Raw genomic sequence first — 26595 nt, forward strand, 5'->3', positions numbered from 1 at the left:
TGTTGTAAGCATTGACTTACTGATGCTACATCATAGCTGCTGTTGGATAACTGAACACCTGCTGGCTTCTTCTTTTTACCTGCTTTATTCTTTTATTTAAAATACAGATTCCATCCCTTTGCATTTATATCCTTCTTTTCTTCTGTCAGGGAGTCCAAGGTGCCATAAGTGTGGTTTCTGGGCAGTTAACCCATCTAAGGGCTTAGCTTCAGGAAAGTGGTGGTCTCATGTGGCCTTCAGACCATGTGAGAAGATTGGAGTTTGCTTCTTTTGCATGTGTTGGGCTCCTGCTTATCAAGTACAGATTAATTATAGAGAATGATTTCTGAGTCAATCGGGGAAAAAGCTTTAAGGCACACTACCAGAATCCCTGTTCTGTCCAACTTCCATAGCCTAAATTAGGGCTTTCTCAAAATGGAACCTCGAGAGGGATGCAGTTCAGAGCTGCCCTTGCTCCATCATGGAGTCTGTTGGTGCTCAGCTGAGGACCTCTCTGGATATTTGAAGTCCACTTTCTTAGTCCATTCAGGTCTTGGAAATGCAAACCAACCCCAATCCCTCAACTGGGTTCAGCTCTGGGAACAGTAGTTGTTTTTCCATGAACTTAGCATCACTCCCAAGCCTTAATGACATGGTGCCAGTAGGGGAGGAGGAAAATGGGGTGGGCTTTAGAGAATGGAACTGGCATGCAAGTATGCTTGCCGTATGTGTGCATGAAGCATCTTCTGTGTTGCTTGTCTAATTCAGTCAAAATGGCAGAACAGGCACTTTGGAGAAAAGTGTTGGCTCTCCTTTTAAAACAAACACCTTCCCTTCTGTGGGGTAGCAGGCACAGTTCTAACATTTGAGGTACGAGACATTGAGAGAGATGGCAGCACCTTCCTCTAAACCAAGCAGTCCATCTTAAAATATGAGTGGAGAGTGGGAAGAGTCAGATGGTAGCACTCAGTGGGTCTAAGTATGACTATGCCTGAATCCAATCCACAGGCCTGACAAAAGGAAAGTTGTGCTGTAAATACTTGTAAAAGCAAAAGTGTTAGAAAAACCTGCCTACTTCCTCACATGTTCCACTAAAGAATGACGTGCTGTTAGACCTTGAAGAAATTCCAATGTTAAACGCAGGAAGGATAATCTGATAGATGATTTAAGGGCTAGCTGTGCCAGGACCAGACATAATGCCCAACCATCTAGCAGATTTATCAGATTTCTTCTGGGAAGAACACAAGGCAAATTTGAGAAACTTGCCCAGTATCAGATTCCCTCTACATTTCTCTGTAGCAAGACTTGCCTTATCCACCTCATCCCTGCTGCTGAAGGTGAGCAGTGTGACACAATAGTTGATGTTACATGAGACTTCGGGTGTAGTCCCTACTTTGCCTTGGTGCCTCTTTGTTCCTGGAGCAAATTGTTATCTCAGAGCCTCATTTGGGAGGATAACATCATGTAGCAGCCTGACTATGTACTAATATAAAGGTAAGTCCAGCTGGCACTGAACTGTCTTTTTTTTCCCATTTAATTTTTATTAGTTTCAATTCATTATACAACACCAAACATTAAAGCAACAAAAAAGACAAACAAAACACACACAAAAAAGAAAAACATTACATAACATAAAACACCAACAAATTAAACTTACAGTAACTAAATAACTAAATCACACAACAATAATTGACTTCCCTTCAACTCTGTTTCGGAATATGTTACAAAAGGCTTTCTATCTGCAGTTTCGTTTTCTTAAAACTCTGCGTCGCAGGCATTATATTGAGCCTACTGTGATTTTTAGATTTTTTACATCTGTTTCAATATATTTCATAAATTTATTCCATTCATTATTAAACTTTGTACCTTTTTGGTTTCTTATTTTCTGTGTCATTTTTGCCAATTCTATATAATCAAATAATTTAGATTGCCACTCATTTGTAGTTGGGATTTTTGATGTTTTCCAGTTTTGTGCTATTAGTGTTCTAGCAGCCACTGTTGCATATTGGAAAAGTGTTTGGTCTTCCTTTTTAATTTCTTCTCCAATTATCCCCAGAAGGAAGGCCTCGGGTTTTTTTGTGAAGGTATATTTAAATATTCTTTTTAGTTCATTGTAAATAGATTCCCAAAACTTTCTAATTGCCTCACAAGACCACCACATGTGGTAAAAATTGCCTTCCTTAATTTTACATTTTCCAGCATGATTTGTCTACGGTTTTGTACATTTTTTCTAATTTTATAGGCGTGATGTACCACCTGTACATCATTTTATCCATGTTCTCTCTAAGTGTTGTATATGCCGAGAATTGCATACCTTTATTCCAAAGTTTCTTCCACTTATCAAACTCTATGTTGTATCCAAAGTCTATCGCCCATTTCACCATTACATCTTTTATTTCTTCATCTTTGGTGTCCCATTCAAGCAACTGGCTGTACATTTTTGATAGGAGTTTTGATTTGTTTTCTAATATTTCTACCTGGAATCTGGATTTTTTTCGTTCATCCCATTCTTTTTATCTTCAGTCCACATAGCATTGATTTGATGAAATTGGATCCAACCTGTCAGTTTGTTTATCTCTTCATATGGCCTAATCTTCCATCCATTTTCTGTTTTTACTAGCAAATCTTCATAAGTCCATCTTTCTCCTTCAATATACATTTTTTTATTGTTAAGATGTCGATTGGTGATAACCACCAAGGGGTATTTCTTTCCAATAATTTTTTGTTTCTCTCCCATACTTCCAACAGCGGCCCTCTAATAATATGATTAGAAAATCCTTTGTGGACCTTTTCCTTATTACGCCACAAATAAGCGTGCCAACCAAATCTTATATTGAAGCCTTCTAAATCTAACAGATCTGTGTTTTTGATGACAATCCAATCTTTAACCCAGCAAAGGCACGAGGCTTCATAATACAGCTTCAAATTTGGAACCGCAAATCCTCCCCTATCTCTTTGATCTGTGAGTAATTTGAATCTAATTCTTGGCCTTTTTCCTTGCCAAATAAATTTAGAGAGTACTTTCTGCCAATCTTTAAATACTGAGGTTCCCCTGATTATCGGTATATTTTGAAATAAGAACAGCAATTTCGGTAATAAGCTCATCTTAATTGCCGCCATTCTTCCCGACCAAGAGAGTTTTATTCTGTTCCAGGTATCCAGGTCCTTCCTTATTTCTTTCCATGTGTTTGTGTAGTTGTCTTCCATTAAATTTATATTCTTCATCGTTAGCCAAATTCCGAGGTATTTTACTTTTTTAGTTGCTTTGATCCCAGTCTGTAATTCAAGATGGTTTTTTACCTCTTCTATCATATTTTAGTCATCATTTTAGTTTTTCTTCTATTTAGTTTAAAGCCGGATAACTTTCCAAAATCTTCTAGCAAATCTAACACTTTTTTTTGGATCTTCCAGCGACAACATAAGATCATCGGCATATGCTTTCAATTTATATTCTTTCACTCCAATTCTTATTCCGTGTATCTCTGAAGTTTTCCTTATCTTATTTGTAATTATTTCTAACACCATAATAAACAAAAGAGGTGACAGAGGGCACCCCTGTCTTGTACCCTTTGAAATTTCAAAGGATTCTGTTAAGTTGTTACTAATAATTAATTTAGCACTTTGTTGTGAATAAATTGCTTTTATTCCTTCCAGGAATGTGCCCTCTATCCCTGCCATTTCCAAACATTTTATTAGAAAATGCCAGGATACATTGTCAAAAGCCTTTTCGGCGTCAATGAACATTAATACCGCGGGAATTTCATTTTTACATTCTAGGTATTCAATAAGGTTTATTATATGTCTTATGTTCTCTTTTATTTGCCTATTAGGTAAGAAACAGGCTTGATCATTATGAATGAGATTGACTAAGCACTTTTAAAGTCGACTTGCCCTTACATCTGCAAAGATTTTATAATCATTATTTAATAATGAAATTGGTCTGTAGTTCTTAATATTAAGTTTATCCGAGTCAGGTTTAGGTACTAGCGTGATGTATGCTTCTTTCCAAGACGCTGGTATTCTTCCTCCTCTTAAAATCTCATTCATTACTTCACAAAGCACCGGTGTTAAGAGTTCTTCTAGGACTTTGTAGTACTTGGCCGATAAGCCATCTGGCCCCGGAGCTTTCCCCAGTTTCATCTTTATCGCCTCCTTCAGCTGGCACTGAAATGTCATCAAAGGGGCCAAGCAGACCTTGCTGGGGAGATCATTTCATCGATGAGAGCCACAACTAAAATCCCTCTCTTTATTGCGACACCCAGCGTCCCTCAGAGGTGAGACCTGTGGAGGGCCTGAGGATCTAAGGGTCCAGGTAGGTTCATGCTGGAGAGACATTCCAGAAGAGAGCGAGATCCTGAGTCATACATCATCTGTTAAAACCAGCACTTTGAATGGATCTTGGAAGCATATAGGCAGCCAGTATGGTTGCAATTGGTGGTCTATAATCCGTTCACCTCAAAACTCAATAGGCAGCCCCATCTGCACTATGAAGCATTCAGACTTCAAAGGCAGCCCCATGTAAAGTGCACTGCAATAATCCAATACTGATGCTACCAAGGCAAAGGTACCCCTGTCCAGATACAGTAATGATTGGGCCACTAGGGGGCAGTACAAACTAGTCATGACAAGAATTTAAGTTGATCCTTTGAAGAAGTGAGGCAAAGTAGCATATTGACTCAATGGATTTCAGGCAGTTCAGGTTTCCCATTGATGAACTGGCAAGGTCTACTGTGAAGCAGTTTAGACTTTGATCTGTTAATTATTTCACTACCAGATCGGGTAATGCAATTATATAGTGTATCAGGCCTTGTAAAAAGGAATAAGCAGATGTTATTAAGCAGGTATAAAATGGAAACCTGATGGTACAAATGGACCACTTTTGTCCATTCTATCTTCCCCATTTGGTTTCCTGTATTTGGAGGGACTCATGGATCCATGAGTCCTTAGCTTTAATGCCCAAGAACTAGTTAACCTTTTGTCATTTCCATTATCTTATGAAGAACATGAATACTTTACTTTCACCAGAAAATTGAGGTCTTTCCCCTCCTACTCTATTAGAAGTTATTGTTCCACACCACTGCCAAAATGGGGAAATAATTCCAGTTTATTGTAAACAATTCATATTCAAAATGAAGTCTCCTGGAGATGGTGATTTAACAGCAATCAAAATGAAATACAGTACAAACTGCATTGCTGACAAGTTCCATTATTTGAAAATTTCAAATATCTAGAAATATTTGGCTCAATATTTTTTCCCACTGAGCAATGACTTTAACAATATTGACATTCAGGTTTATCCAGCATGGATATGCCTAGTAAGATAAAAGATTTGTTTAGTGGTTGCAAATATTAAATGCTGCCTCTTAAATAACATCTGTTAATTTAAAAACAAAGTGGACATTGTGCAAGAACATTGTTAGTAAAAATATTTACACAAGGCAAAAATGCGCAAGATTCTAGAGCAAATTATTAACACTTTACACATTGTACAGGGAACAAAGATGGGTTTGCTTTGTTAAGTGCATGTTCATTATGTGGGGGGGAAAAGTTGTGTTGACAAAAGAGCATGTTAAATACAAGAAACCCAGATGAAGAGATACATTAACGTAAGAGACTTCATCATTTTCTCCCTCTTATAACAGAAATACCAATGAATCAAGTGAAGGGTGGAGAGTGAATTAGTGTCAAGTTGAATACGCTGAAGAGCTCTGTCAAAACAATGACAAATTTCATTTGAATAGGTAGAAGTGGATGATTGTTTGATGCAACATGTCAACAACAAGAAATTAAAGTAAAATAATAGCTATGTGTTCAAATTTGCCATATTTGTTCAGAACTGGGGACTGTGCCCCTAGCCCTAGAAGAACATATAAAATAGAAATTGAAAAGTACCACAAAGTTCTGAAAACAGAACTGTGGTGTGTGGTCTAAACGCACACCCTACCATTGTCTTGCTTCCCTTTGCTATTTTGTGATGTGAGCAACATTACAACTCGGGACCATTAAATGCAATTTCCTTCCAGTTTGCCACATGTTCTAGAAAAAGCTGCATAATGTGTTCCAGAGTCTACTTCAAAGTAACATGGTAAGTTTGACCCACAAAGCCAGAGCAATTAACTTATACAACGTTTGGATGAATGGGTTTGCATTCAAGAATTTTGGCTTACTTGGTTCAGGAACACAGCTGGGTGAGATCAATATTAAACATATTTGTTTCTTCAATATTGATGCTTAACCATAGAAATTGACAGGACTTGGCTTATATTTTGACACACTTGGGAGTTGCTGAGCTGTAATGGAATTACTTAAGAATAAACAGGTGACAGAATTTGGCTGCTGGATGCTTACCTTTGGCCAGATTGGTTTTTAACATTTTACCATCAGACAAACCACAGCTGGGTTATTAATTGCACTAAAGTTATGAGTTTGCCAACTCATGTATAAAATTCAGTTTTAGTGTCCCACAACTCTTTGCCTTCAGACTGTGTAATACCTTTTGTTACACATCTGCTTACATTAAGACCCATATGATTGCAATTTATCAGTTTAGTGTCATTAAATATTGCTACTACAAGATGTGTGGGTGCTTAAAATCAACTGCTAGCATGGGGAAACACCTACTTTTAACTAGGAAGTTTCAACAACTTAGTAACATTCAATGTACGCATGAGGTAAATGTGTATACAAATGTATAAATGTAACAAAAAGTTCTGGTTTCAAAAACCTCCAGTTAAAACATGTTCAATTGTCACACTGAGTTTCTTTCTTAAAAATCACTAATGTGCAAATTCTGCCATGCTAAAATTAGTAAACAATCTCAAAAATATTATTTTCATTTATAAACAGTAGCTTGGATTCTACCATGTTAATTTCTAGTAGTGGTGGGTCTTGTGGCCAATGTTTGTAAAGTTACTTTCACTTTTCAAAAAGTCCTCAAAGGAAAAATTAAGCGCACTACAACCCATTTTGTAATTTGGGGGAGTGACAAGAGAAGAAGGGGTAGGCAGCAGCAAGAAAAAGAGTAACTTACAACACTGTTTAAGGGCTGCAGCCTTCTTTGGGCTTGTGGGATTCTTCAGTACTCTGCTTCAAAAACCTCTCAGGATGCAAACAGCTAGCATCTCAGGCTGAAGGTTACTTTACAACCCTTTCTTTGACAAGCCACATTTGCACATGCAGGGAGTATCTGAAGTGCCTAAGTACTTGAACGTGATTTGTATTCAGAAGTAGGACAGGCCATCTAGAATTGTACCATGTGAATTTTTTCCTCAACAGGCAAGTTTTGCTTAAAAAAAAGAGAAAAGTATATGGATTCTGCTCTTTTAAAATTATCTTAAAGGTGAATAAGGGCAAGAGGAGAATGTGTAACCTGTATTCTTTCCCTAATGGGAGTGTTATAGCCATATGGCTTCAGTAGTCTCTGCCAGGCAGATATTTAGAGAACATACATTTTCCAACTGGAAAAAAAATCACTGTGGTGGCTGTGTTGGAAGGAGCATTGATGAGAGAGGAGGCTAAATAAAGATTTTTTTTTCAACGTTGAAGCTGTGTTTGAAAAAAAGTAGTCAGCTCCTACAGCAGCAACAATGTTCTTCCGAGACAAAGAAACTAAGAATCATTTGTATGAGATATTTTCTTCCACAGTAGAGTTTTCAGGTTGTTGAGTATCAAGGAATGCTCCATCTCCATCTGGTTTGCTGAAACTTTCAGGGCAATGCATGAGTACAGCTGTTTCTCTAACTCTTCGTGTATTTCCAGAGGAGCCCCACGAAGCAGGTAATCTTTGAGCAAGTGGCACACCTTTGCCAAATTTGGCTGAATTATTTCTGTGGTACATTTCATTTTACTTTGGTCACATACAGTTCTGCAGTCCGATCCATACACACAATCCAGGTCAGACTCACAGTGACGATCTTTAATTAGTTCTTTCAGGTTCATTTCTGGCACTATTTTTCTCATGTCCACCATTTTTAAGTCATATTTATCATTGTAACCCAGGTTTTTGGCACTCGTGTCGCACATAAGGAAATTCCCATAAGGTCCATGGAAAATGTCTTCCACAAATTCTAGAAGCCCTATGGCTATTTTTGCCTTTCTAGGCCACGATGGAGTAAACCACTGATCTATGCTTCTTCTGAATCCAGAGGGAATGAAAAGTTCTACGATCCACGGAAGGCTTATTCCAAAAAGAGAGGTATATTCAACTTTTTCCATCACATATAGATCTCCACAAAAACCTAACAGTTTGGGAGTATGTTCTTTATCCTGGAGAATTACCATGAGCAGAAATTCATTCAGCTGGAGAAGCGCCCAAGCTGACTTTGCTTCTGGCAAGGAAACTCGACCATCTTTGTTCCCATCAGCAACAGACAAGATGAGATTAACCAGCTCAGGAAGATTCCCCTGCTCTCCTAGTTTTGCCTAAAAAGAAACAAAAGATAGATGATAAAATTATGTATTATTTTTTTAAAAAAGTAACAACCTACATAATGCTGTAAATGCCGGTGCATATTTCTCATTCTCAGTTCCTGTTTCTAGTAATGTTAGGGAAGCTATTCTGGTTCAAAGGCATTTAGGAACAAAGTTTATTACCGAGCTTCACAGTGCTCTGTGCTAAGTAGTGCAGCCATTTTAGCATTATTGTATTGTTCTGTAATAACTGAGGTGGTATTTTTACAGTCACAAAAGAATCTGAAAATTTCAGCTCTTATTTTCAGACAGAATTTTGTCCAGTTATCCATTTAAAAGAGAACTCCAAAACCTCTTTACAACGACCCACCAAATGGAAGTTTTACCACTTACTTTATAATATGTGGTGGCCTCTAGGTTTTCAAATATCCATCATGCGGTCTAGTCCTGAAGCAATACCTATATTAGGGGTGGTGAACCTCAGGCCCATGAGCCAATCTTGGCCAGTGAGGCTATTTCTCCCAAACCCCACTTACCTGTCCATCAGTTAGTGACATCAGCTGGTAGGCAGGGGGGTGTCACTTGTGCCGAGCACTGCTTCATGGGAAACATGATGGCAAAGCAGACCTCAGCAGCCAGCTGGATTGAAACTTATGCGTCATGGGGGCGTGGAGAATGTGTGCATGAACTTAACAGTGCTTAGTTTGTCTTCTGGTTGCTATTTTGTTAATGTTGCTAATGTTGTTCTATTGATTATATATGCTGTATAGATTTGTTGTGTGTTCAGCTTATTTTGTTACTTGTTGCTTTGTTAACAATGTTCCATATACTGTAATTGTGTTACTGATGATTTGTTATTTACTCAATATGATTATGCTGTATTTGTGTGATGTTCCATGTTATTGCTATTTATTGTTTGTAAGCCTTGAGATTCATTTGGATGAAAAGAGGCATAGAAATATAATAAATCAAATCAAACCAAACCTTCGACTTATCAGCTGGCAAGCAGAGGGTTCAGCCTTGCTTGGTGCACTTTGCCAATGGATTCTATGCAGGGAACGTCCTGGCAAAGCAAACCCCTCAGCCCACTTCCACAGGCCAACACCAATCCCTGGCCTATGTAAAAATTGGGTGGTGGGTAGGGGATTAGGGACATCACCAGTACTTTGAGCTCACTAGCCACCACTGGAGGTAGGTGATGAGAGTAAATACTCACTTTAAAGAGTCCATAGACCATCTCCTTGAATTTCTGAACTGTAGTTCCTCTAGTTGGTTTATCAAACAGAATAGTTTTCTTTCTCGGTTCTAGTTCAGTTCTGAGATCAATGTGAGCAACTTCTTCCATTTGGCATTTTATTACACCTTGTAGATTGCCCCAGGCTCCTAAATACATCTACACAACACAGGAGAGATAGAGATTCTGGAATTGACTAAATTTCCAGCTTAACTGATGAAACAACTTACATTAGCATGGTGCCTCTATTAATTGGACAGATTTAATGTTTATATACAAGTACTAACAAAAGTAGCGCAGGCAGCAAGTGATTTCTTAGAAACGTTCCTGTTCTTTTCAGGCACAGAAGAGAATGCCATTGACAAGGTAGTGCCTACTGAGATGGGTACATGAATCATAAAAAGTACGGTACGCTCATTTTCTTCTTCAGGACTAGTGATTTTAAAACAATAGAAATATGCCTATGAATAGTCACATAACACTAGATAAACAATTGTCTAAGATTTCTTTAACTTAGTAACAGTCCTGCTAAGTATAATACTTTGGGGCTAACAGAAGGCAGATTCAGGGTAACTGCCTGTGTATCAGGGATGGGACTGTTAAAGTACAAGATAAGGTAAAGGTAAAGGTACCCCTGCCCGTACGGGCCAGTCTTGACAGACTCTAGGGTTGTGCGCTCATCTCACTCTAGAGGCCGGGAGCAAGCGCTGTCCGCAGACACTTCCGGGTCACGTGGCTAGCGTGACAAGCTGCATCTGGCGAGCCAGCACAGCACACGGAACGCCGTTTACCTTCCCGCTAGTGAGCGGTCCCTATTTATCTACTTGCACCCGGGGGTGCTTTCGAACTGCTAGGTTGGCAGGCGCTGGGACCGAGCGACAGGAGCGCACCCCGCCGCGGTGATTCGAACCGCCAACCTTTCGATCGGCAAGTCCTAGGCTCTGAGGCTTTTACCCACAGCGCCACCCGCGTCCCTAAAGTACAAGATACATAGTATTTAAAAGCTATCCAAAGCTTTTAGTAGTCTAGCAGTAAACTCATGTCATGTATAAGGATCTCTCTTTCTCAACTATGTACTTCATTTTGCACTGATTGTGATAGATATTCAAAATGTACTGCACTGGAATGCAAACACTATCTATATCGCCCAGATGGTTATTTAGTGATATACTAAACAAGCATATTTAGTGATATGCTCACTTTTTAAAGTGAGCACTATATTCTACCACTTTTATGGGGAGATACTTTTTGAAGGGCTGAAATTCCTACATAGAAAATAATGAAAAGAGGGGTGTTTTGTAGTCTGTATCAAATAAATCCATCTACAGAAGTTTAAATATGCATTCTTTTAATCCAGCATTGAATTTAAATCACTGTTTTAAAATTCTGCCATATTCATTTTCTTTCCATTAACTATGAGTGATGACAAGCTCAGACATTTATTGAATGTAAAGCAAATCCAAATGCCAAACCTTAGTTTGAAGCATTAGCCTTACAACATATTACTAAAGTATATTAAAAATAGATTATTCCATAAAAAGATCTAGACCTAGCTAAAGTTTAACTGTGACTAAGCAACAGAACTCATTTCATTGGGTGGTATTCAACTGTAGACTTACAGAAATTAATGGACCTAACTTAGTCATGTTCATTAATTTTAATGGGTCTAATCCAAGTAAATCTTAGCTGAATACCACCCACTGTTTCAATGATAATCACAAGTAGCTGGGTTGGGGTCATAATGTTCTCCACTGGCTGGCGATTCAGATTTCTTTTTTTTGGCAATAGAACTGCATGACATTACAAACCATTCTAGCCAGACTCCTTTTAGACGGTAACCAAAGGCAAACAAAATGCTGTGGCACCCAAATCCTAACAGGTGCTCTTGTTCTGTGGTCCAGCCACCCTTAAACATGTCACACTAAGGGGTTTCTGGAAGGTGAGTGTGTGCCCTTTTCCTGTTTCTCAGGAGACATAACTTCCCAGTCACCACTCTCTCTAGTGCTATAAAATGTTAAAGGGTTAAGGCTACTATTGCCAAACCTGAGTACCCTCTTGTTATACAGTGAGGGGCTTGGGGGAGTTCAGCATACTAAGCAAATATGTCTTTCCTGAAGCATTCTAGTGTAATATAGAACTAGTGTAAGCTAACAAGAGGACTTCCCAAAATCCTAGTCCTCTAGCCAGAATACCATAAGGTGCTCAAAATGGCCAGTCTCCCTACTCTTCAAATGACACCTTCAACATCCCATAAATCCTGCAAGTCACTGAACACACACAGGGTGGTTGTTGTTGTTTTAAAAAGTTTAATTTTCTTTGAAATTTACAAATGAATTAACTTCAATACACTGACGTAGTCTAAATATGCAGAAACTGTTATTTTTCAGGTGACATTATTTTCCTGCCAAATTTACCACCCAGGTTCAGTATTAGAAGAAATGATGCTGCCAGTATCCAGCGTTTTTAAATCATGAGGCAGTATATATAACATGAATATTTTTTGAGTGCATTTCTTCTGTATTTGATTCAGAAGTCCTTTTGACAGTAATATACCAAAGTTGTCCAATTACCAGATTTATCACTGCTTAATGTTTTTATGAACTTGACAAAAATATAGAGCAGACATACCTGATTGTTGGGCTTGGTTGACAAACATTTTCCAAAATACAGAGTTTGTCTTGTACATAGGCTACTACATGCTGATCCATCAATAACTCCAGTCTTGTACTTATCACACTGGAAAAAATGGCAGAGAAGACCACTATATGAGTATCAATACATTTTCTATCTCCAATGATCGGGTATCCCGGGGACGCAACCACCCTGATTCACTTTGAAGGTTCCTTTGGTCTCAAGATTCCAGACATTTTATTTCTATTTTCATTGTCTAGTCTCTCTTTGCCCACCATCTGCTCCCACTGCCTTAACCATTTTCTTCCCTTCCAACAAAACAAAAGAAAGAACATTTTCACATCATTACTGAATGCTCTTCTAGAAGATGCAGTGATAGGAAGATTAGGCAAATTCATGGGAAACAAGGCTATTGTTGGCTATGATGGTTATGTTCTGCCTCCCTTGTTAGAGGCAACATGATTCTGAATTCCAGTTGTAGGGTCCCAGAAGTACGGAAACTGTTGTCACGTTGAAAAGCTTCCCATGGGCATCTGGTGGCCACTGTGACAAGAGGTCACTGAAGTAGATGAATCTTTGGCCTAATTCAGCAGGGCTCTTCCTATGTTCTTATATTAAACTGGGTTAATTATCTGAAGAAATATTGAGTGCACAGAATAAAAGTTATTGTTTGAGCCTATACCTCATTTTGATACACAGTAGTGCATAATAACAAAGTGCTGAAAATTGTGCTATATACTATGTTGTTGTTGTTTAGTCGTTTAGTCGAGGCCGACTCTTCGTGACCCCATGGACCAGAGCACACCAGGCTATTTACTATACGCAATAGCAAAAGATAACATTGGTTTATTATATATATATATATATATATATATATATATATATATATATACTTAAAATATTTTAAAAATGTACTTACTATTATTTTCTTGCAATCATGCCCTCTACAAAGTTCTGTGTAAGATGAATACTGAACATAAATAATCCAGCTGCCAATAAATACCCCTAGCCAGGAGAAGAAGAGATACTTCATCCGCATGTAAGAGAAGCGAACCTTTAGGGTAGAGAGACAAACAAGAGGGGATGGGAGGGAAAGGTTTCAGTAATATTTTATGACATCTTGCATAACCTAATTTCACTGTGCTAAGTAATAGCTTTGGTAGTAAATAAAATGCAAATTGGCATTAGCTTCAATCCAAATAAAGTAGAGAATTTTATTTCCCAGCATTAAAAGCAAACTTAATTACATTTATTTTCAGTTCTCTCCAGAAACCTCTCGGTGAACCATTGGGAGTTCAAGTTTTGTCCTCATATAACAGGCATAGGCAAACTCGGCCCTCCAGATGTTTTGAGACTACAACTCCCATCATCCCTAGCTAACAGAACCAGTGGTCAGAGATGATGGGAATTGTAGTCTCAAAACATCTGGAGGGCCGAGTTTGCCTATGCCTGTCATATAGCCACCATGTGAAGTAGGTAGGAGTAACTGGAAGGAGAATTAGAAAGTAATAATTAATCACCACTTGTTAAAACTGGTCCAGAATAATCCAATATCTATTCAGATTGATATATACCAATAACACAGAATTGTAGAGGTAGTTCTTTTATTTTCACCTGAGTAGGGAAAGTACCTTATCATTTATATCTCACTTGTCAGCACCAGCAATAGCAAGAAATGGCAGTTTCTGAACTTAAGAATTTAAGGATTTTACACACACACACACACACACACGTTTTCAATGGAAGTTTTACGTACTATCATGACCAGGATTAGGACTTGGGGGAATGAAGATTCAAATCCCCACTGAGCCATGATGCTCACTGAGTGACCTTGGGCCACAGGGTTGCTGTGTGGATAACACTGGAGAAGGGAAGAACCATGTGTACCACTTTAGCTCCTTGGTGGAAAAGTGGGCTTTAACTGTAGTAGTAGTAATAATAATAATAATACTATCACAACAGTATTCGAAGTAGCCTGACATAGGAACTAGCCAGCTGGCACTACCAATGTTTTAGATGATCCAATATCTATGTCTATACATAAGTTTAGCTCTGGAATTCATGTAACAAGCCACTTTTGATTAAATACCACATTTGAAAAGAATGCAAAGGGTGGCAGGTTAGCCTCCTCTGCAAAGTGCTTCAGTACCAATACTTCTTTACTCTCCCACTTTATTGGCTTGGGAAGCCAGCTACCAGATATGTCTCAGAGGTATTCACTCACCACTTACGATATAGTGCATATGCTATGCCTACTTTTTCAAACAAAAGGTATGCAATATTATTGCTCAAGTAACAAAACTATCAAAAGCCCCAATTCAGGAAGGTGTAGATCAGAGGCATGTGGAAGAAAACCTAATTGACTTTTATCCTTAAAACATGATCCCTTCAAATCAAGTTTCAGGTCAGAGATGGGTCAGTAAAAGAAAACTCATTCTTTGCCTGCCTGTATTGTACCCAACCTGTGAACAAACAGACTTCAGTTTCCTTTATATGAAGAGGCAAACAAAAAACACCATTATTCATATAGAAAAGTTTGTTTGAAGTTAACAGGAGTCAAATTTGACTTTGCCTGGCAAACTAGTTGGAGTGTTTACTCCTCACTTCCACAGGCTTTTCATGCATTTCTCTCCCTGCCCCCCCCCCCAGCAAGAAAGTGAGACTTGCTACACTACTCCCCCTTTTTAAAGACATTGGCGGACTTTGGTCCACAGAATGAATGTGGTATCTCCCTCTCTGTAAGATTCATCCATACGTTGCTTACTTATGCCATCACTCTTTTTTGGCTCCTTTTAAAGGTTTACCACTTAGGTTTTTAAGTAGATTTTGAAGAGAGGAAAGAAACTACTCCATTCCACACTCCATCAAAATATTGTGAGAAAGAGTTGCTTTTTATTCCCAGACATCTAAGTCTAAGGCTGAAACAGGCATTTCATGTGAAATTATATAATGAACTACCCTCTCTCCCCATGTCAACTTCAAAAAGAAGCAAAATGGAGAGGGCTGCCCCACAATTCTCTGCTCAAACCCAGTGGCGTAGCGTGGGTTGTCAGCACCCGGGGCAAGGCAAGTAATTTGCGCCCCCTAACCCGTGGATTTGCCCCCTAACCCGTGGATTTGCGCACCCTAACCCTAACCCCCAGATGTTGCGCCCGGTGCGGCCGGCCCCCCCTGCACCCCCCACGCTACGCCACTGCTCAAACCACCCCACTACAACTTCAAATCATCCCACAAAACTGCCTCACCCACAGCATGTATGGAGTCTGATGGGGGCCGGGGAGGAAGAGTGGTTGTAAGGGTGAATTAGGAGTGGATGTGCAACAGGCAGGCGAAAGAGTTGAGCACGATTGCCTGCTGATTCTCTGTTTCCTTCTGTTCCTTCCAAAGGTGCCTTTAAAAAAAAAGGATTTTCATGCAATTGTTTGTAATGCCGATGCTGTTCCTTGGAGACAACAATACAGGTGACGCTGCATTCCTTGACTAGACAGCAGATCCTGATTAATAATGCCCTTTTTTGTTAACCCAGATGTACTGTTGTAAGGATCTAGCATAGTCTTAGATTTACATTTATACAACTGGCTGAAATTTAACAATATGCAGCATTGTGAAAGAAGGGAAATGAGAAAACAGAAGTTACAAAACAAGAGAGCAGAAGTCTACTCACAACCCATGACATGGATGGCATTCACATACCCTCCAACATTTCTTCAGTGAAAATAGGGGCATCCCATTCCATAATGATAATTTTACTATTTATACCCCACACATCTTACCGGGTTGCCCCAGCCACTCTGGGCGGCTTCCAGCATATATAATAATATAATAAAACAATAACATTAAAAAAACCTTCCCTATACAGGATTGCCTTCAGATGGCTCAGGGGTCAGATAACTCCGTACCCTCCAACATTTCTCCAATAGAGACATGCTAAGGAAAAGTGGGACATTCTGGGATCAAATCAGAGACTGGGATGGCTTCTCTAAATCAGGGGTGTCCTTGGAAAATAGGGACACTTGGAGATTATCAATTCATATGTACAGACATTTTAAAAAGGAAGAATTTTCAGGAAGTTGATGGACCTGTTTTCTCTTATTGTATAGTCTAATTTTGGCTTAGATTTGGTTTTGTACTAAATATGAGTTACTGAAATTGATATATTGGATATAAGTCTTAGTAGATGCCAAACCTCCACAGACAATGAGGCCGAACACTTATGAGCAATCATAGAAAAGCTATCACCAGTGTGCCCTGGTTATTTTTATGGGGTCTAGGAGATAGTCAACTGGCCACTGCTGGAAAAAAAGTATGATGGATCAAGCCATTTTTATGTGCAAAGCAGGGCTCACTGGCAAAACATGGAATTCAACAAGCTAAATATATTGTTTGCATCCTTCTTGTTTATTATTTATTTAAAATATTTCTTATCTACTTTTCATTGCCTTCACCTACAAAGATATCACAGGGAAGGTACTTCCTCCAGAAAATGAATTGGTCCAGCATCAGAAGAGGCTTTATGGTGAAAGGAAATTAACCCATAATAACCAGAACAGTAATCTCCAAACACCAGACTGTATTCCCTTTCCCCACAAAAGAAAGTTATGAAGGAAGTCAGATTAAAGACTCAACTGCTATCTATGGCATGCAAGAATGAGCAATAAAACTGCAGACTAAACTCAAGCCTATTAAGTGCATATCAACAAGAATTAGACAGAATGTTTATTTCTTAACATTAGAAAAACAGATACTGCTAAAGAAAACTCTCAGCATAGCATTTACTGTGTGTAAAAAGCCTACTGAAAATCACATTTATGGCACAATTAAAGTTATAGCCAATAGTATTACTAATACAGAGAATTTCATGTTTGCCAGTATCACAAGACTTCATTTATTTATATTCTACTTCCTAGTGTGCTTTGAAAGACTAACAGTTTAAAAGCTACAATGTCAAAGTTACCAGCCAATAAAATCCATTGTAATAAATTCAACTAATTAGCAGCAGATAGCATCAACAGCCAGTGAAACCCATCATAATTTAGAATAAACCCAAATTCTTATAAAGGTCTATTTTTACCAATGTCCTCAATATAGAAAGGCAGACTGACTGGGCAGGGGTTTCTTTAAGCAGGAAGCTGCTGCTAAAGAGGCTCTGACCTTGTGATAGATGGGACACCCATAGCCAAGGCTCTTCCTGATGACGCTTGTGTGGGGAGGGCATATGGTAGATTACAATAACTCAGAGGTAGAGCATCTCCTTCACATGTAGAAGGTTCCACGTTTATTCCCTAGCATCTCCAGCTAAGGCTGGGAGGGAACCCTGCCTCAAATCTTGGAGAGCTGTTGCCAGTCAGTGTGTAGGCAATGCTGAGCTACATGGACCAACCATCCGACATGGTATAAGGTAGCTTCCTATATTTCTGCAGGTGACCAGAGTTCAAACAATGTCATTATTTTAAGAGTACAGAAAAAGCATCTTCAGATGCTCCAAGTAACTGGAAACTAGTACAGCTAGCCACCCGAAGTCACTTTCTGGCCATTGCATTCTGGACTCTAAATAACCAGACAAACTGCCCCACAAAAATGTTTTTTGATATGGTTGATGACTTATTTTCTTACATTTCTACATTAATGTGAATATAACAGTTTTCTTTTCTTTTCAAATGATTCAAAGACTATACAGTGGTACCTCGGGTTACATACGCTTCAGGTTACAGACTCTGTTAACCCAGATATAGTGCTTCAGGTTAAGAACTTTGCTTCAGGATGAGAACAGAAATTGTGCTCTGGTGGCACGGCAGCAGCAGGAGGCCCCATTAGCTAAAGTGGTGCTTCAGGTTAAGAACAGTTTCAGGTTAAGTACGGACCTCCGGAACGAATTAAGTACTTAACCCGAGGCACCACTGTAGTATGTTAATTATAAAAACTTTTAAAAGACTATAATAAGTAATAGCTTTATAATTGTTTAAGTCAAATTCTTATTTTCTCTAGGATGTTGAAATGCTTTTCCTTTCCTTCACTTTCATATAATCTTTCTTGACACAAAGATCTAATGCACATTGTAATTAAATGTAACTAAGAGTACTGTGAAACTTTTCTGTTTGCTAATAAGAATTATGAAAAACAAAACAAATTAAAATATCCAGGAGGTGTCATGGAAACGAGCTGGCAAAATGCACTTCCACTGATGTGACCTTAAAATAATTAGATGTTCAATATAAAAACTTACACATCTACGAATACTAAAGAAAATGGCTTTGTTAAGTGATAAGAGGTTATTTACAGATATACAAGCCAACTCTGTATCAGTTCCCCACAAAGCTTTAACTAGTCATGCTAAGTCAAAGTAAAATAACAAGCATTTTTTTTTTGGGGGGGGGGGAACTGTGACATCAGAATAAAATTGTTTCAGAGCTAGCAAATGATTTTCTTTCCCTTATTGCCTTTCTCATCCCCACTAATCCTCTTGGAAATGAACCAAAAACCACAGAAAGAAAAAACGCAAATGACGACACCTAGCAAGGCATTTACAGAGTCAATATTCTGTTAAACAGTGTGAACTGCATGGTAATTAGTTATTCACCATGTGAGATGCATCTCAAACAGCACAATTTCTGGCAAAAGTTGAGTCTGGAAAGGTTCCAGAGCACATTGATACTAGAAACAGACCTAGTCAGAGATGATGATGAATAAGATGCAGTGCTTTGAGCTATTGTATTTTAATATTAATGGGCTACAAAAGAAGTTTAAAGCAGCCTTCTGCTGTTCCATATCTCCTTGCTTTAGTTCCCCAGATCCTTCATCTTCTGCCTTCCCTGTTGCATACAAGACTTGTCCTGCTGCCAGGAACTAGAAAAAGGTGCAGCCAGGGAGCTTCATAATTACCCCTTCCCCCCTCACTACCACAACCAGGGAAAACACAGCAGAGATTTCTGAATACAGCAAGTCTTGGCTTTCTCTCTGAAATAAGGGATAGCCAACAAGTCAAGTCCCATGGCACGGCTAAGGAACACATACAAAAATTCTGTTGTGGTTGCCAGGAGCAGCACAAGGAAGCAGATGGTGGCAGGAGACGGACATGCTTATTCAGTTGCCACTCACGGGGTTAGGGAAATTCTACTTCCCCAGACAAGCTGTAATTACAAGGCTAGTTTTAAGTAAAACATGGTCTGGTAAAATAAAAAAGTGTTTTATCACCTGCTTATCATGTTTGTTTTGCACCGAGCATGAACAGTAATTCTAAACTAACAGTTCTATCAAATTTCCGGCAATTAATATTGTAGTTTGGCCAAATAACCAAATCAAGTAATTGAAATATGCGGCTTCCTGTGGATTTCTAGCTTCAGTGTTTTTACAGAAGCCCATGAGATTTTAAATCCAGATTAAATGGGAATCTTAACCACATGCAGCCACAGTTAAACTCAGTGCCAGCACATCCCCTAATTACACTGAAGGCAGAAGACAGAAATTAAATGCCAAGAGAGAAGCCAGTACAGCAAGTACCCATTCTAGAGGCTCCCTCCTAAGCTCTTAACCATTTTTAAGAGGGAGCCATCAGCCCTCCTACAAGGATTACTAACCCATGAGAGTGGAGATCCCTATAACACTTAAAATATGTCAGTCCTTTTAAAAAAACACACACACAACAACTCCCTTCCTTCCTCTCTTTGTCAAGGCAATACAAGGGTATGGCAGCAAACTTCATCTACTACAAACAAAGTTCTAGAAGTGAAGATGTCAGAACTTCAAATGCAGGTAAACAAATCAGAAAACATTAGTGTTCTCCATAAAATTTTGTTGTCATAAAAAATGTCGAAGTCGTTATTTCTATTAACCATGTTTTTAACATCCACACAAAGCAAACACAAGGCAACGGTATCATGATGTCTTTCCAAAACGACATTCCTAAGAGCAGCTCTGTATAGTTTAAAAGTTGCTTTCCCTTTCAAAAAAAAAAAAAAAAAAGACTCCTTACTTTATTTTATACTCTGTTCCTTTTGTGGGGGTTCACTAAAGTTACAGAACTATGTTAGAATATATACTAAGTTAGAATAAGATTAAGTTGCTAACTGGATACATCAGAAATGTATGTATTATAGAAAGCAGCTTACAAATATGGCACCAAATGCATTTGTCAATTATAAATCTCTAACAAGTGTTTGAATATGGAAGCATATTCAAGTACTGGAACTGAACGATGCTGCTGCAATGTGCTTCACTGAATCAGATAGCTTCTAGAATTACTTGTGGAGGAGGAAAACAATAGGGCTTGAAACAAAGATTTGAGGACAAGCTAGAAGAAAGGGGCATGATGGAGATGCAATTGTGTTGGAGTTCCATAGTGGGGAAAGGATTACAATTTATGTTCAAAGAAGAGCAAGCTATGAAGCAGAAATGTAGGACAAAGGCACAATTGTAATATACCTATACTTTGCAGGTGTTATGTTTCACCAAAATAAGAAACAAGGCAATTTCCTCTGCTTTACAAATGGGAAAATGCATGTGCTCAGTCATAAAATTATATTCTATGCTGCCTACACCATATGCAAATATACATGAACACACACTGAGTGAGAAGCATCTGATACAGAAACAAGATATAGTTCTTGCCCAGAGCAAAATATAGATCCCTGTTAATGCTGTTTATTTTTAGGACAGACTTACACACATACACAAAGATAAAATATTGAAGTATCTTGACCTTAGACAGAGAGTTACATTTGTCTGACCTTGCAAATTGCCACATCACCCTGTTTAGCAGAATGTTTGCACAGCTCTCTCCCCAATGTACCCTAACCAAAATTAGTTTAAATACTGGCTGAAATGTTTAACAATGTTGCCTTTGTTATCATAATCTTGATTTCTTTGTAAGCTACCTTGTTTTTTGTTTCTTACTGAAGGGCAGAGTATACCCTTTAAATAAAAATAAAACAGAAATGTTTAACGATGTTGCCTTTGTTATCATAATCTTGATTTCTTTGTAAGCTACCTTGTTTTTTGTTTCTTACTGAAGGGCTGAGTATACCCTTTAAATAAAAATAAAACAGAATACAGTTAACAGGCTTCCTAATTGTCCGCCAAATCATTAACCCCTTCTGTGTTCCATGTTGCTACTAGATAGTCATTTGAAAACACAAGGCAAACTGAGGACAAAGTCTATGCTGCTCTTCCTTGCTTTTGCCTCCCTAAAAGTCTGCACAACAAAGAAAGAGCCCCGATTTTATCCAAAGTAGCTCTATTGTACTAATATAAGTTTTCAACCATGTATAAAAATGCAAAATAGCAAAAAGCAGATACAGATCACCAGTAAAACACTGGGATCAATAAAGTATCACTGAAGTGCCTTCAAATGAGTAACTTCTGACTGCTTGGGATACGTTCCTCATCAATGAAGTTGTTCAAGTTTCCAGCTTGGACAATGAAAAGCACCAGTCTTTCCAGGAAGCAATTTTTCCAACTTCTTGTGCTTCTTTTAAAAGACACCCCTCCAAAAAATGTACGTACATAATTCTCTGCTTTACAACACAGAGAATTAAAATATATTTTAAAAATATATTTTAAAAATTGCACATGAACCAACAAGATACCTGAAGTTCTTATCCTCACTTCACCAGCCAGAGGAACGAACCAATCTCTTCTCAGTTTATACCAGCTATAGCAGCCTTCAGCTGCTTCCTTCAAGACACCATCATGAACCTGGTGCCCTCCAGATATTTTAGAATACCATATATCTCCTAACAATGTAGCCAGCACCATGCTGCCTGGGGTTGATAGGAATCATAGTCCAAAACACCCAGGGACCAACAGGTTGGCAAAGGAACAATATTTCATTTGTGCCATATAGGTTTTAATCAATATAAATACAAATTTTTAAAAAATCAAAGTGGAAGCAGACACCACACTGACCATGTTACTAAAATACCGATAAAACAAACATTTCACTTAAAACACTGGGGTAACTGTCTGCAGTGCCTAAGCAGAGAATTGTGCATAACGTGTAGGAAACATTTTTTTAAAATAATAATACACAGCACATTGGGTGAATTAAATCAAACACACAACTTCCGGGAATGACTAGTATTCTTCATTCAAGAGAATATGGTTAAGAACTTTAATTTCCTTGGAGGAAGTTATTATTCTTTGTAGGATACTTTGCTGCCTCCATTGCATCCTCAATTACAGTCTGGTCTAAAGGAGGTGACTGAACTGGTGACAACTCACTGTTACCTGTTTGCAAAGCATTTTGAGGATAAAACCGCTTGCATCCACCAGGCTCTTGACTCCAGTGTTATAGGAGATGAAACCGGAGCACTGTCTAGTATTGTTATATTGGATGAGATTCCGTTAGCAAGGCTTGAGGATGTGGACAAGGTGCTTGGCTCAGCTAAGGCGGTCACTTGCACTCCTGATCCTTCCCCTCTTGGCTGTTAAAAATTGGTAGGGATGGGACAGCTGGCTGGGCCAGGGAGGTGATTAATGCCTCCTTGTGAGAGGGGGTGGTCCCTGCCTGCTTGAAGGAGGCAGTAGTAAAACCACTCCTTGAGAAACCCTCCCTGGATTTGGAAAATCTAAGTAATTACTGGCCAGTTGCCAATCTCTTTTTCTTGGGCTGGTCCTCTTGGAGGAAACTGATTTTCTAGATGCATTTCAATAGGAGTTTAGGCCTGGTTTTAGCACAGAAACTGCTTCGATCTTCCTGTATGCTGACCTATGTATCCTTGTTAATTCTCCTTGACCTCTCAGCAGCTTTCAACAGCATCGACTATGGTATCCTTCTGGAGTGGATGTCCAAGTTAGGGGTGGGTGGCACCACTTTCTAATGATTCAGGTCCTAACTGGATGGTCATTTCTAGAGGGTGATGCTTGGGGAGTGCTCTTCAGCCCCATGGAGCCTTCAATGTGAGGTCCCTCAAGGTTCAATTTTATCCCTTATAACAACTACATGAAATTGCTGAGTGGGGTCATCTGAAGTTTTGGAGTAAGTTGTCCGCAATATGCTGATGACACACTTCTCCTTTACATCTGCTGGTGTGGCAGTGGACTGTTGTGTTGCCTTGGTAATGGACTGGAAGAGAGCCAACAAAATGAAGTTCAATCCTGATAAGTCTGAGGCACCGTTTGTGGGTGGTTCCCTAGACTGGATGAATGGGAGTTTGCTTGTTCTTGATGAGGTTACACTCCCTCTGAATCAGTGAGTATGTAGCTTGGGGGTAATTCAGGGTCCATTGCTATGACTTGAGGCTCAGGTGCCCTCAGTGACACAGAGTGTCTTCCATCAGTTTCAGCTGGTAGCCTAGCTGTGCCCCCATCTGGACAGGGATAGCCTAACTTCTGTTGTCTGTGCTCTGGTAACATCTAGGTTAGATTACTGCAGCATGTTATACAAGGGCTGCCTCTGAAGATGGTTCAGAAACTTCACCGGCCAGGTTGCTCACTTGGCCAAAATGGTTTGAGCGTATAACACCAATCCTGGCCTGAATACACTAGCTGCCAATTAGTTTCAAGGCCCAATTCAAAGTGCTGGTTTTGACCTATAAAGCCTTAAATGACTCAGGACCACAATACCTCAGGGATTGCCTCTCCCCATATGAACCACCCCAGACCTTGTGACTATCATCTGAGGCCCTTCTTCATGTTCCTCCTCCATGAGAGGCTGGAGGTTGCCAACCCAAGAACAGGCCTTCTCTGTGGTGGTTCCCTGCCTGTGAAATGCTCTCCCCCAGGGAGGTTAGGGGCTGGGTTAGATAAGTGAAGGACATGGATGTGTGATAAAAAGCACAGTATTTCCTCCACAGTTATTCTGATACAGATTTATAGATAACACACATACATACATAAGACTGTCAAAGAGTCCTGCTGGATCAGGCCAGTATCCCGTTCTCACAACAACCAACAAAATTTATACAGGAAGTCCATAGGCAGGACATGACTGCAACAGTATTCTTCTCACTTGTGCTCTCAAAGAACTAGTACATAACCAAAGGCAGATGAACATGCGTAAAACTAGTACATCTGGCTGTTTCTGTATTAGCCTCTCTAACAAGATTAACACTTTCTAAAGCACATTTTCTGCCTTTTAACATTGTGTCTTATCTTGCAGCTGACATGAAGCTGCAGCCTTTCAGTGCAATATCTTTCTGTAAACTGCATAGAGGCTTTCCTAAAATCAAGTGGCATATAAATTGTTGTTGAATTTATATATATATAATATAGATTCAAACTGTTGAACTGCGGAGGTGAGAAACCAGCCGGGTACATCTGAAATCTGGAAAAACGGTACAAAATTCATTGTGCAAACTCAAAAAATTCAAGTTACATAGGGAGGACCCCAGAACCACTGAGGAGCCCTGGAACCACCAGATTAAGCAAAAAACGCTCCAAAAACAGCAGGGACTGGGAAGGAGTGAGTGGGAGGGAGGAGAAGAGTGGAGAAAGCTTGGGCAAGCAAGAGCCGCAAATGGCCAACCAGGGGCGCAAACATTAATAAAATATTGGGGGGGGGGAGAGAAGTAAATCCCTGCTTCACACAATCACAAGACTTGGCACACATACCCCATTTGAATGGCAATGCCCATCAACTTTTGGGTCAGTGGCCCGCTCAAATATTTTATTGGGGGGGGGGCGCACAAAGGGTCCTGAGGCCCCTAGGAGTTGGCTCCTATGTTACTACCTCCATCTCTCCAATACAACGCCTGGTAGGCTGGCATAGGAGCCAACTGCTGGGGGGGTGTCTTCGCTCCCCCCCCCAATATATCTATATATCTATGAGGGCGCCAGCCCCCCCTCGCTCCCCAAGTTTTTGGGCATTGCCATGCCAACAGTGTGGCAACAGCTCGTGCCATGGGATCGATTATGCGGGACAGGGCTTACCCGCCCCACCCCCATCCAAAAATCAATTATTTTATTCAAGTTGGCACCCGCGTAGGTAGGCTTGTTAAGGGGCAAACTCCCACGGAGCTGGGTGGGAAGGAAAAGGGTGGTGGGCTCGTTGAGCGGCGACAGACCTAACCCGCGTTCGTAATCGCGTGTTCCCTTGCTTCCCGTGGGAACGGCGCCCCGCGCGCCTCCCTCTCCTCCCGCCCAGGTGCGCCGCCCCCGCCTCGCGCACCTGCCGGCCTCGCTCCCTCCCCTCCGGCGCTGCGGCCGACGCCGCCTTCCTCCTCCTCCGCCCGCCGCAGCCCCTTCTCCTGACCCCGGTCTCCGGCCCACCCCGGACTCACCTGGCTGTAATAGGGCTTCCTGAGCCAGGCCCCCGCGAAGAGCCTCCTCGCCATGGTAAAGGATGGCACATCCCCGCAGCGGGCCGCGGCGGAGTCCCCGGAGGAGGGCGGCGAGAGAGGCGCCCGCTCTCCCCTGCGTCCGCCCGGCGCTGAGGGGGCCGAGGGGGCCGCCGGCCTTCTTCTGTCACCACCGACGAGGCAACGAAACGTGCCCGAGTCCGGGGGGAGGGAGGGAGGGGGCGGGGGAGAGGGGAGGCGGCAACGGCTCTCCCGACCCCGCCCCGCTTGGCAACTGTCAGAAGGCGGGCGGCGCGAGGGAAGAGGGCGGCTTTTTCTCCTCAGCCTTCAAGGGACCTGAGGGACACTAGGAGGCGCCGCTTCTGCCGCCGACACCCGCCCGGTGGCGCCTCCTCTTTTCTCTCCCCCTCAGCGTCGGAGCGGGGGCGGGGAGGCTTCCGGTTGCGGAGGGCGGCGACGTGGCGCGCAGCCCCGAATCTCCCCTGCCGGGCAGCCGCATCGCCCTCGAGTGCGGAACTGGCCCTGGGTGGGAGGGTGATAGGAGCCAAGTCCTGGGGGCTCAGGTCCTTTCAGCACCCAGACCCCCAATAAAATATTTGATTTCCCCACCCTGCAGTTGATGAGCATTGCCATTCAAATAATAGTGTGCATTTAAGCGATGGGACTTACCTGCCCCCCCAAATATTTTGTTCCAGTTGGCACCCCTATTGTGTCCTAAGTTTAGGAACCCTTGCCCATTCCCCGCCTAGCTAGAATCGATGCTTTTGAATTATGGTGCTGGAGGAGACTCTTGAGAGTCCCATGGACTGCAAGAAGATCAAACGCATCCATTCTTAAGGAAATCAGCCCTGAGTGCTCACTGGAAGGACAGATCGTGAAGCTGAGACTCCAGTACTTTGGCCACATCATGAGAAGAGAAGACTCCCTGGGAAAGACCCTGATGTTGGGAAAGATGGAGGGCACAAGGAGAAGGGGAGGATAGGGGACGAGATGGTTGGATAGTGTTCTCGAAGCTACCAGCATGAGTCTGATCAAACTGCGGGAGGCAGTGGAGGCAGTGGAAGACAGGAGTGCCTGGCGTGCTCTGGTCCATGGGGTCACGAAGAGTCG

At 40.7% G+C, this 26595-nt stretch overlaps 1 protein-coding gene and 1 long non-coding RNA gene across 2 annotated transcripts; one reads left to right on the top strand and one right to left on the bottom strand.

Annotated features, from left to right (window-relative positions):
* The first annotated feature begins 4140 nt into the window (after window positions 1-4140).
* On the top strand, window positions 4141-5785 carry LOC310679643. The gene is made up of 2 exons (XR_014512434.1): window positions 4141-4448; window positions 4488-5785. It is a non-coding gene; the product is annotated as an uncharacterized lncRNA (long non-coding RNA).
* On the bottom strand, window positions 5066-26227 carry DIPK1A (divergent protein kinase domain 1A). The gene is made up of 5 exons (XM_083444976.1): window positions 25468-26227; window positions 13173-13307; window positions 12251-12358; window positions 9605-9781; window positions 5066-8400 (listed from the first exon to the last, which is right to left on the bottom strand). The coding sequence occupies exons 1-5, from the start codon at window positions 25519-25521 to the stop codon at window positions 7588-7590; spliced, it is 1287 nt and encodes a 428-aa protein (XP_083301102.1). The 5' UTR covers window positions 25522-26227; the 3' UTR covers window positions 5066-7587.
* Window positions 26228-26595: the final 368 nt, after the last annotated feature.

Source organism: Podarcis tiliguerta (genome assembly GCF_965153285.1).
Source record: "Podarcis tiliguerta genome assembly, chromosome: 6".
NCBI lineage: Eukaryota > Metazoa > Chordata > Lepidosauria > Squamata > Lacertidae > Podarcis > Podarcis tiliguerta.

Coding starts and splice junctions, on each gene's coding strand:
- DIPK1A (XM_083444976.1), bottom strand. CDS start 25,521: ATGGCGAGGAGGCTCTTCGCGGGGGCCTGGCTCAGGAAGCCCTATTAC. Junction 13,308..25,467: donor GGAAGCCCTATTACAGCCAG/GTGAGTCCGGGG, acceptor TCTACCCTAAAG/GTTCGCTTCTCTTACATGCG. Junction 8,401..9,604: donor TGGTCTATGGACTCTTTAAA/GTGAGTATTTAC, acceptor GTTTCTTTTTAG/GCAAAACTAGGAGAGCAGGG.